The sequence below is a fragment of the Centruroides vittatus genome, unplaced genomic scaffold (assembly GCF_030686945.1).
Source record: "Centruroides vittatus isolate TY-2023 unplaced genomic scaffold, ASM3068694v2 contig_1110, whole genome shotgun sequence".
Classification (NCBI taxonomy): domain Eukaryota; kingdom Metazoa; phylum Arthropoda; class Arachnida; order Scorpiones; family Buthidae; genus Centruroides; species Centruroides vittatus.
Genome location: NW_027120712.1, coordinates 70,528 through 83,007, shown reverse-complemented (window position 1 = coordinate 83,007; position 12,480 = coordinate 70,528). Strand labels below are relative to the sequence as shown.

Sequence of the window (12,480 nt, the reverse complement as noted above, 5' to 3'; positions counted from 1 at the left end):
ATAATCTTAACGTGTTTACTCAAAAATTTCTTACGAGTTCTATAGTATTTAGGTAGGTAGGTAGGTAAATATGCAATTCAAATTTTGCAAAGTTGGAAGAAGTAACGTTGTGGCAGTAAACAAAAAGTGTTTATTACTGATGCATTATCTGCTCTACTCCAAATGACTGTTGATTGCTATTTTGAACTGCAAATTAAAATGCCTATCAATATAATCTCTATTTCAGACAGGTAAAAATTAGTAGTAATAATAATAATAATATGAATGTCTTAGAATCAAGGAAATACAATATATGTAATTTTAAATGTATTTGATAAAAAAAGAATTACTATAATTAACGTTTCTATAGATCAATTTAATTGCCCTAGATTAAAATGTAAATTATATATTTTTACAAAAGAAAGATTAATTATTTTTAAAGTAAACAACTTCAATAAAAAAAATTGATTAAAATAATCTTTATTATAGAAATATGAATTCTAAAGTAGCTGAAAGAAACTATAGCTCTAGGAGATATTCAGATTTTATCGTGTGACTTTCAGTATCAAGCTCTAATCAGGTTATACTGAACTTAAAAAGTAAATGTACATTTTTTCCATTAAAAAATTTTCAAATACAGTCAAACCTGTTTTTATGCGGGGGATAGGGACCGCATTAAAAATAGTGCAATCTTTGACAAAAATATTAATTGTCATAAAATGAGTTAGACTGTGCAATAGTAATGCCTTAATGATGTGGTAGAGTAATCAAAATGATACTTTCATCTCAAAAATTAATTTAAAATAGTGCAAAATAAAATAAAAATAACCAACACTAAAATTTAATTATTTAAATTAACTAATTTATAAATAATTAATAAGGTTAATGATTAAAACAGTAAATATAGTTATATATCAGTAAGTTACTAAATCTATTCATTTTATGAATTATTTTTATATTACTATACAAAATAATAAAGGAAAGTGTTAATTGCACTATCTAATGTAAAAAGAAAAATTGATTTATTACAGATATTAAATTAAATATAGATAATGATAGACTACAAAAACAATAGATACAATTCAAAACAAGTAAAATTCAATATTTATTAACCACTATTTTTTAAAACTAACAATGTGAATAATTTTTTAGTCTATGAAGTATAATATATTCCACCCAAATAAATCTACAATAATTATTCTAAATACAATTTTCTAAAATTTGTTTAAATCTACAGGATAGCAGTCTATTGAAAATTATATGAAAGAAATTCAAGAATACATAAACTTAACAATAAAAATTTAAGACAAAATTCAATTAAAATGTACTTAATTTGAAGGTGCACAAAAATAATTTGAATTCTTTTTAGTATGCCTTTTTCATACTGCAGGAACACACACGCTGTTAGAACTGATCTTTCTTTACAGGTTACTCCCACTTACACTTATGTAAATATGCTTTTAAAAGTGGTTTTGGTATAAGGTCAGAATGACTTTTAAAAGCAATTTTACATAGTTTCAGGTGTGGAAAACCTTGTAAAGAAAGGTCAACTCCACTAGTGTTTGTATTTCTGTGGTATGAAAAGGGCGTACTAAAAAGATTCCAAATTATTTTCTTGTCTGTCTTGAAATTATGTATATTTTTAAACATTTAGTCAAAAAGTCAAAAACTTTTAATATTTAGAATTTTTTTTTATCTCATATTTTGTCTTAATAAACCAACTATTAAGAAATAATAAAAATTATTATAAAAACAAGTAATTATTTATTGTGACCTCATCACAACAAATAATTGCTCAGCTGCAATTTTTAATCATATTTTAAATTTATTTAACTTAAAATATATGCTCTCCATCTCAAATTAGCAGTCGCCTGCCCCTGTACATCATACTTTTCCTTTAACAATAGAGTCATGCCAATCATCTAGATAACACCTTCCAGGAGAAAATTTTTGAATTGAGAAATAACATGACTTCTGGTTATACCAGAAGTTTACATATATAGTTAATCGGGGCCTCCTGTCCCTAAGGTTTCCATATCTGGTCTTATCAATCACTTATCTAACTCTGTTCTCAAGTTTAAGGAAAGACAGACAAATTGAGACAGGCAACAGTGAAAAAATATAGATCTACAATTTTTTCAAATTGCAGCCCAATTAAAAATTCATTTCAATAACACTGAGAAATTAAACAAAGAAAATTAAAGAAAATACTATGTAAACTATAAATTGTATTTGGAGCATTACATAAATATTTAATATCTTTATTAATCTGAAAAGTATTTCTGGAAATTAATAGTTTCATTTTGAAGTATCACTGACTTGAATTTTACTGATAATATGAATCAGAATTATATTACACAACATTCTACATTATTATTTTCTTAATTATTTAAGTATTAAAAATGAAATCAAAGATTATAAAAATATTTTATCTATTAATTAGTTTTTAATATAATGAATGTAATTATGAAAGTCAGTCTTTTCATGATAAATTTCTTGTATCTGTAAGAATTTTTCATAGAACATTTTTATTTCTAGACATTTTTCAAATGCTATATTTTAAAGCATAAAAACACAATCTTCAAAATATTTCTATGCTATTTTATTAAATAATTGTCATTTATATCAATAATGGCAATTGCTTATTTATTCTAACTATACATCAGATAGAGCAAACATGCCTGCCGAGACAGGCCATATTATCACCCTAAACTTGTCTTGATCCCAGATAACTCTTCAAGTATCAAATATACTAAAAATATAACCCACATTAAATTTTTCTAACGTAGAAGGTGTGGATGCTGTGAAATTAATCTTGTGTGAATTGAACAGTGGGACACCTCCATCCGTTAAACATCATTTACAGCACACCCCACTGTTCAGATTGCCTTAGCTTTCGGTAACCTTACAACACATGTCAACTAGCAGTCAAGTCCCGTTAAACTCCGGTCTTTACCCGTCTTCACTCTCATCATGAACATAACACCTGCACTCCAAATGTAAGTTTGTATTTAAATAATATAAAATGTATAACTGTATATAAATATATATATTTTTAACAATTGTATTAAATCACAAATTTGTTTATTGTATTAAATCACAAATATTTTGTTGTAGTAACTGTAACACTCCTGTTAAAAATACGGGAAAAAAATTTATAAATTGTACCAACTTATAATAACGCATCAGTTTTATAATATGTAAGTTTCTATGTTTATTATTTTCCAATTTACGTGATCATAAATACTGTCGGAAACCTCAACGTTTTTTGTAATTTCCTTAACAGCACTGAAGAGGGGTTGGAATATAAACCAACCCGAAACGCATATGGATAAATAAACTAAGTTTCCCTAACCGTTTGCTGTTGGAGCGTCTACCAATTTCATTACTTGGTTTACAAAGACAATTCACACAAGATTAATTTTTCTATTTAATTTTTTCAAGTTTCCTTTAGCATTTATTATTAGTATCATTATGATGTTAATGGAATGAACACTACATGATATATATACTAGTGTCTAGTCCAATACTAGACCAAACTGAAACAAATGTTTTATGTGCTGTTTGCATATGTATCTGTATTTAAGAATTTCCTGACAATGTGATAAGTGTTTAATATGGTAGCCTTCTGTAGTGTGATATATGCATTATTGTGAAGCTCTACTGTTTCAAGACTTTTGTAAAGTGTATGTGGTATGACTGTGTGAGAAAGGATTACTGGCACAATATGTACCTTATCCATTCTCCCCACTTTATTTTATAGATGAGTTCTGAGTATAGATAAATGTATTTTGTACATTGGAAGTGTTTGGTACAGTTACGTATGTGATAAACAGTATGTGATAATGGTTTTTTTTTTTTTTTTTATCAATGAAGGGGATGTCTGGTCTATTGTGATGAATTGTTTTGTCTGTGATTATTGTGGGAACACCGGGAGGTAGGATGGAGTAGTACCTCCTTTTTTTCGGCGAACAGGTCGGCAAAACCCACCCCACTGTCAAGGATGGCTAAATTTTTATGATATCCCGACTTGTCGGGATGGGGTAATTATTTATCAGGTCGAGTGGAGGAAGTGTGTGGGTTCGTCGATAAGTTTAAGGCGATATTCGAAATAACGGAACCATGATGAAACCAAATAACGATTTATTTAGACAGATAAACAAAATACAGAAAATCTAACGCGTCCAGTTCCTAACCGCGGGAGAGAGAGAGTTTACAAATTTAGGGGTCATACCTCTTCCTAGGGTATATCGGTTGTAATCAAAGTACTAATTGTTTCAGTTCTCCGGTCGTGGAGGTAAACAGGAGGATCGGTCGGGGCAGCTCGTCGTCGGCGGGCTTCGGTGACTTCGTTTGTCGGCCTTCGATTCACAGGACGGATCCTACGGGTCGAACCTCTTACGCGGACCTTCAGCGACCCCATTATCAGCCTTTTCCCCCCTTATATACTACAGGTCACATTATCTTCGATCACCAATCGTGATAGTGGGTGAAACGCTGATGATTCTATCTCCGTGACTCAGTTTGGATCTAGAGGGAAAGGAAGTGCGTTTCGACGGTGGAAGGCTGCACATCCTTAGAATTTCGACCGTTTCTCCAATTTCTCACGAGGGGATTTGAACAATAAAAAAAAGATTTTGGGCCGGGTTAAACCTGGTCCTCACATTATGGCATGATTGTAGTATATTTTGTGTGTCTTTGCAAGAGTTATTGCTTTTTATAATAACAATGTTTCTTTTTTCTGTAGAAAAACTTTTACAGTGTCTGTCTGTATTTGTTTGTAGTTCAGGTTTAAAATATCTGTGAAGCCTTGTCCACCTCTTTACAAGAAAGAATTAATCTTTCTGTGGACAACTTAAGATGATGTTTGTTGTATTTTGTTAATGCTGCTGATGTTTTCCTTTGGAGCTATGTATAACTCTAAATGAATGTCAGTACTGGAACAACATATGTTGATAGTATTGAGTTTAATCAGCTGTTCTATTCTTTCGTTAGTTTTTATTTTATTTGTGCCTGTTCCATGAATTTTGTCTGTTGAAATACTACATATTTGTATACTTTACCCTTAGCCATGTATTTATGATGTCTCCATTTCCAAATACAAAATCATCCTTAGACAAATAGTACTTTCAAATCCATGCCCAATTAGATATAATACTAGATGTATACATTGTCAGACAGCATGAACATCATCCTTCTTTGGGATTTCTTTTTTCTATATGAAGTATTCTGTATTTGTCTACACCAAATTCCATTTGAATGTCAGTGGAGTAAAAGAGTGTAACATGTAATAGACGATTTAACTATGCTTGTATGAATGCAGAGTTTTATGGTGTCCATATACATGAGATGAGATAATATGTATTGTGTTGTTTTGTTGGATTTAATATTTTATCTGTATGTAGTGTTATTTATATTTAAAATAGCTATAAGTTAATTTTAAGTTACTAGTATATTTACTGTTTCTACTGGTTGTTTCAGTTAGGTTATTCTGCTTATTACAGGGCTAGCTAGCTTAGTTTCTGTATTATTTTAGTATTAGTTTTAAGCCTTTACTTTAGTTTTAAGCTTTAAACTTTACCCTCTCTAGCTTTTATGCAGCTGCATTACTTATTGATGTATGCTACAATTCAGACTTTCTTTTAGACCCATGGCTTTTCAGCCTAAAAACTGCACGTCAACATTAATCATGGAGGGAGTTGTAACTTTACATACACCGCTCAGAGGAATCCTTCCTTTCTCTTCTTTCTATCTCCTCACCCTCCTCCTTCCCTTCCCTTCTTCTGCTGGCTAAACACTTTGTGTATGGCCATTGTCTTTTGTTAAAATAAAAAACTATTGAATGGCCTATGCATTACAATCAGATCTTTCAACAAATTTAACCGATATTACTTTTGATATTTAAATACAATTTAGAAAATTATTTCAAATATTCCATTTTTTCATTTTTCTTATTATAAAATTACAACAATAATGAATGACTTACAAACAAAAATAAAATTAAAAAACTGGAAAAATGTATAAGATTATATATTCTAAACTGCATAAAGGTTAAATAACTTTTCAATAGTAACTTCAGAGGTGTGGGATATATGACAATGTGAGTGATTTAACTTTTTTTGTTTTAGAAATTTTCTGCAGGTTATATTAATATGGGTAATAATAAAATTATGGTGCTGCTTTTGGATCTGATGTTTTTCTTAAATTTCTTTTAACTGTCAATTTTATTTTAGTTAAATCCAAATTTTATTTATCACATAAAACATCATTTAAAAAAATAATAATACAAAAAGTAAGTTTTTAATTATATTTACAATATAATTAAACAACTAATTATAATTAAATTACAAATTTAATTTTATGATATATATTTAAATGAGAACATATCACAACATTACTCCAGATATATTACAATAAATATACATCTTAGTTCAATGTTGTGTTCATGAATAATAATGATCCAATTATTATAAATTTTCAAAAACATAACTTTAAATAGCGGAAATCTCTGCTTTTATATTAACTTTAAATAGATTTCATGTTTTAAAATGTAAAATATAATATCTAATTTAATTAAATACAACTAATTTAATTTACTAATACTGATTAAATTATATTACTGAAAATAAATTATAAAGCTTACCTCCATTACTAAATAAACATGATGTGCAGTTTCCTGAAAATATATTAAATATCTTTATAAAACTGTTTCAAAATTTCTTTTGCACTTTTATTTAAAAATCTATCTTTTTCCTCCTCAATACTAATAATCACTCTTATTATATCCAATTATACATTGTTTATTCAACATGGAATATTGTAATTAGTAGTAGTAATTCTTCTGCTTCTAATTACAATATTCCATATTGAATAAACAATAACAACTTTAGTAATATAAAAATATTTTCGACAATTTCTAGAAAATTAAATTTAATCATCATCACAAACATTAATAAGAAAACATTTCTTTTAAATGCATCTTTAAGTTTAAATTTCTTCAATATTTTCAAGATGAGATTCAAAACCCAGTTTTACTTTTTCCTACATATTTAAAACATGCTTTATATTGTTCTACATTGTTTTTACAAAATGTTTATTAAAATGTATTAATATTTTAAACAACTATTTTTTTCTTTTGTAATTCAATTTTTATTTATTTTGTTGCAACTATCATATGTAATAACATCATTTAAAATTCAGTATAAAAAAATGAAGAATTACTTTAGAGAAAAATAAAAGTATAACACACACAAAACATCAAAAATCCAGCAAAAGGAATGTAAATTTAATGAGAAACTAATGTTTTCAACAGCTTTTAGCAATCATCATCAGGTTACCCATCCAAAATAATCAAAGATATAATCAACAGATATAATGTCTCTGCCACAAACCAACCACAAGATGGAAATTAAAATTTACAAACCAGTAAATTATAACAAACACTTCAGATGCATATTCTGAGAGATCATGAAAGCAATTAACATCTCAATTGCTTAGAGAAGAAACTTACTCAGAAATGTTAAGGACCCTTGTGATAAATGTCAAATTCCAAGAATTTATTCCATTTCTGTGTCAGACAACAAAGTTGGCCAACAGCTGAAATACACAGGGGCTAAAATTATTGGTTCAGCCTTCAATTAAAAGAACACTTATCAATCATAAAGGATCACACAACAACCACTTTGGTAGCTCTTGCTACAGATGATCAAGTTCAAGTGCACTGGACAAGGCACATCTTATACATCACTCCAGCAAGATTAACCATCTCGAACACTTAGAAAAACTGGAGATATACAAAGCATGCAGCAATAGTGACAACTAATTACTGTAGAAGAACAATAACACTCTTACAAGCATGGAGGGCCTTTCTTTAAAATCCACTAATTGAATTTTCTAATTGCTTAACACCTAAATTCATGCTTGCTTCACTGATTAATCAGAAGCCAGTTCCATGTTTTAAAAATTTTGTTCTTTGATTTGTATATGTTAGAACAGTTTGTAACCTAATAATGAATGATAAAAGCTGTGAAAAATGTTAGTTTCTCATTAAATTTACATTCCTTTTGCTGGAATTTTGGTTTTTTGCACATGTTATACATGTTATATTTTAGATTTATCCAGTATTAGTTCCATATACAGAAAAAAAAAATCAAAACAGTGAAAGTTTTGTTTGCATGTATATTTTACAGTTTTTGTTGAAAGCATATATATTTTAACATTTTATTAAAATATGACATTAAAATCTTTGTAAAAATTTATAAAAATAAAAACATGCTTATAAATAATAACAGTTACCTTGCAATCCAATAAGGCTACTACATTTTCATGATGTAATTCTGCCAGTTCCTAAAACCAAAATTAAGATGGTTTTTATAAACTGATATTAAACAAATTTTAAAATCATTAATTTTATTTATTAAATAAATAGGCCTTCATTTTACAATAATAGTATATTATTCTTTAATATCATTTAAATAAAAGTAATAAATAAGAAAAAGAATGAAATATAAAATCATATCAATAATAATATTAATTAAGATATAATATTTTTAGAACTTGCCATAATTAATTTTAAATGTAAATATAAATTGAACTGATTATATAATATTAAAAAAAACTATTCTTATATATAACAGCAACTGTCTGCTCAGAATTAAATAAAATTTTAAAAAGAATATAATTATTCATATTCTATATATTAAACACACTTATTGAATTTCATAATGTAGTGACACATCCCATGGTTTTATTATTTTATCATTACCAAACTACCAAATATATATTATAACTTAATTTATTACAAACATTTTTAATTAATCAAGAGTTACATCATTATCAAGAAACCTATTCCTTAGAATGGAGTCATATTGTAGAACAGATTTAATTGATGTATGGAATAACTACATTATTGATTTAGTTATTGTTAATACTAAATTTTTCATAATTTGCTGACATCTATTGTATTATTATAGAAATTCAGTAAAAATAAAGTAAACTACTCATAAAAAATTCAGTAATTTGGTGATATTATAGGAGTCTTAATAGTTTAAATTAGCTAAATTTACTCATATAATAGGCAACTATAAATGGCAAAAGAAAGAGATGACCAAGAACTTGGCACAACATATTTATAGAAAATCTGGAGCTTCTTGATATTGATTGGGATGAAGTAGAACGTATTGCGGTAGCTCATATAGCCTGAAGAATACTTGCTGCCCTGTGTGCCAAATTACACAGGTAGAACTATAACTAAGACCAATTTAGTAGGAATCTCCAATATCATATTAAGCAGTAATTTTCTACTTACATCAGTATCTTAATAAGCGTCAAATAAATATATTTTTTATATTTTACATTTGGAAGACAGCATTATATTTAAGTTGTTGGTTATAAAAGAAAATAATGATAAAATATAAGTGAAATAGTTTTTATGATGAAAAAATAAATTTCAGTTATATTGAATGAATTCTTTCAAATTTACAAATTTGAAAGGATTGACAGGATACAGCGATATAACACTTGGGCAATCTGCCAAGGGAATGCCTCTCAGGAGGATTTCTATGGAAAACTAGCCAATATTTAGTTGTCAGACATATCCAAAAAACTCCCATGTAGCCAGCCCATGGTCAAGCTCAAATACACAACCAACTAGTGACCGAGTGTTATCATTCAGTAGGCCCTGAATTTGAAAGAATGCATTCAATTTACTTCTATCTCTTATGAAATAAATATGGAACTATCTCAAAATAATTGAACATAAAAAACTGGCCCAATATGCTACCAAACCCAAAGCTACTCTTATACATAAGGTTTTTGACTGACACGACTTACATTCATTACAGGCTGTTGAAATTTATAGAGCGGGCATGAAGGGAGATTGCATTAACTCTGACTGTATTCCAGTTCCCAACTGTAGAGGTATTATTTACAATGCCACAAATATAACAATAATTTTTATTTGTATTTATTTTATTTAACTTTATGTAATGTAGAGAAAACAACTGCCATATCGAACATCAGTTAAATCTTAAAATTAAAATATCAGGCTATCTTTTAGAATGCCACAGAATATAATAATATTGAGTTTATTTATAGCTTTATTTGAAAAAATAATTAATTTATATGACGTAACGATTTTTGTATTGATCATCATTTAAATGTTTAAAAATTGGAATGCAGCGAAGTTCAAAAGGTAGAAATTTTCAAAGGATAGAACTGCTTTTTGTGTTTTTCTTGCATTTATTCCTGATGCGGGCCTCTGAAAGATGGCTGAAAACATTTGAACATTAAACATTCATTATATGCTGGAATTCACAGTTAGGTGTCAAGTAGTTGTTCAAAATAATTGCATAATTTTATTTATAATTTTCCCAAGTAATAATTATGAAGACAATGAGAGTTTGTCAGTGTTAAATTTGCAAAAACAGATTCAATAAAATACTTCGAATGTTTCCTGATATTTCAGATTGAAAGTTTTGTAAATGTTTCACTCTTTATTTTAAAAATTTTATGATAACTTTAATCGTAAAATATTTAAAATAAGGAGCAAAACATTTACAATAATTTCAATCTGAAATATCAGAAAACATTTTAGTGTTTTATTAAATCTGTTTTTGCAAATTTAACACCAACAAACTGTTTCATTGTTGTATTTGTAATTTTCTTCATATCAGTTTCTTTATGCAATCATTATTTTACAATTCCAGGTAACAATTTCAAAAAAAAACAAAGAAAAAAATTTACTGATAAAAACATATACAATAATTTTTTTTAATAAAAGATTATTTCTTTTTATCAAACTATACAATTTGTATATCAAGGTAAAACATAAAACACCATCAAGGTTATAATTTCGTCAAAGAATAACTACAGATGTTATTTTCTATAAAAATAAAATGGGTCAGGGATGATAACTTTTCAAACTGTTTGTAGTATTAAAATAATAACAAATACTTTTTATTAATTAGTTATACTATAAACACTTACAAATAAAAGTAAATTGTTAATGAACTGTTCATTTTCATCAGAAATTATACATTAACAGCTGAAAATTTAATTAAATATTGAATAAAAAATTAAATACAGGAACATGGCCGGCGTTATTCACATTTAATAAATATAAAATAGAAATACGACTTCACAAAGTTGGGACCTTGTCTTGTCTTTTACTTCCGCCGTTCACACCATCAGCAGTCCTTTAAAGTTCACAGTCTCTCGGAGACGACCTTTCTTTTGAGGCTACTGCCTCCGTAAAAGAATGTAAAACAGGTAAAAAGCGTCCTCTGGTGTTATCGCCACAGTTAATTTATCACATTTTAAGTAAAAAATTAAATACAAGAACATGGCCGGCGTTATTCACATTTAATAAATATAAAATAGAAATACGACTTCACAAAGTTGAGACCTTGTCTTGTCTTTTACTTCCGCCGTTCACACCATCAGCAGTCCTTTAATTTTTTACTTAAAATGTGATAAATTAACTGTGGCGATAACACCAGAGGACGCTTTTTACCTGTTTTACATTCTTTTACGAAGGCAGTAGCCTCAAAAGAAAGGTCGTCTCCGAGAGACTGTGAACTTTAAAGGATTGCTGATGGTGTGAACGGCGGAAGTAAAAGACAAGACAAGGTCCCAACTTTGTGAAGTCGTATTTCTATTTTATATTTATTAAATATTGAATACCTTTGCTATATTAAATTGATTCGTCAATAAATTTAAATATGGCTAGATACAGATAAAAGTTGATAAAAAATAATAAAAATATGCAGTTTTATTCACTTCTAAATACTGAACCTGTTACCGGCGTAATTTTTATTTATTCACTTCTTGTAAGAATAATCATATTGCACGAATAGCATTAAATTTTGTAGTATACTGTTGTTATATTTAGTTGGTATTTGTGAAAGAATACTCAGAAATATTCAGGTTATAAACCTAAATTTAAATTTAGAAAAACATTTTAATAAATGCAGCAATTCCCAATCAGGGGAATTTTTTTTCACATACCCCTAAACTATCAAGCATGTACTGCTAGTGGTACACGCTTGATGGTTTAGGAGTGCATGAAAAAAAAAAATTAATAAGAAGTGGTATGTTATAAAAATATTCAAATTCTGTGTTAAGGCCTTTGACAATGTCACAACACTCAATGCTTAAATTTAAATAAAGATATAATTATTCTTTTAATACATTTATCTGTGTCCTTCCTCCAATGCTGTTTGAGTTTAAAAAATGTAATTGTACAGCATTACATAACTGACCTTAGAGCTACTATTTGACAAACACATGGAATAGAACTTAGGAAAATGAGCTACCATGGGGTATACAAGTCAAAAAAAATTGGAAACTGCCAACTTAAACATCCAAAATTTGGAACAACCAAAATTTAAACATCTGACCCAATGTATCAAGTTGCTAGTTTGTTTGGTTTTTTGTTGTAGAATTTACACTGAAGATGGCCTCACTTAAATATCAAAACATTTTTTAAGGCCATTTAAAAAG

The 12,480-nt window shown here is 28.0% G+C and overlaps 2 protein-coding genes across 5 annotated transcripts in view; both read right to left on the bottom strand.

The window, feature by feature from the left end:
- Positions 1-12,480, bottom strand: part of LOC136976268 (uncharacterized) — a 122,214-nt gene that overhangs the window by 54,480 nt on the left and 55,254 nt on the right. The window lies entirely within an intron of this gene.
- Positions 1-12,480, bottom strand: part of LOC136976290 (serine/threonine-protein kinase unc-51-like) — an 87,789-nt gene that overhangs the window by 42,597 nt on the left and 32,712 nt on the right. For all 4 annotated transcript variants that reach the window (XM_067271548.1, XM_067271556.1, XM_067271533.1 and 1 more), the window contains exons 3-4: positions 8,275-8,325; positions 6,623-6,655 (exon numbers count right to left, since the gene is read on the bottom strand). In XM_067271548.1, the coding sequence (XP_067127649.1) occupies positions 6,623-6,655; positions 8,275-8,325 (84 nt within the window). The remainder of the gene's footprint in view (positions 1-6,622; positions 6,656-8,274; positions 8,326-12,480) is intronic.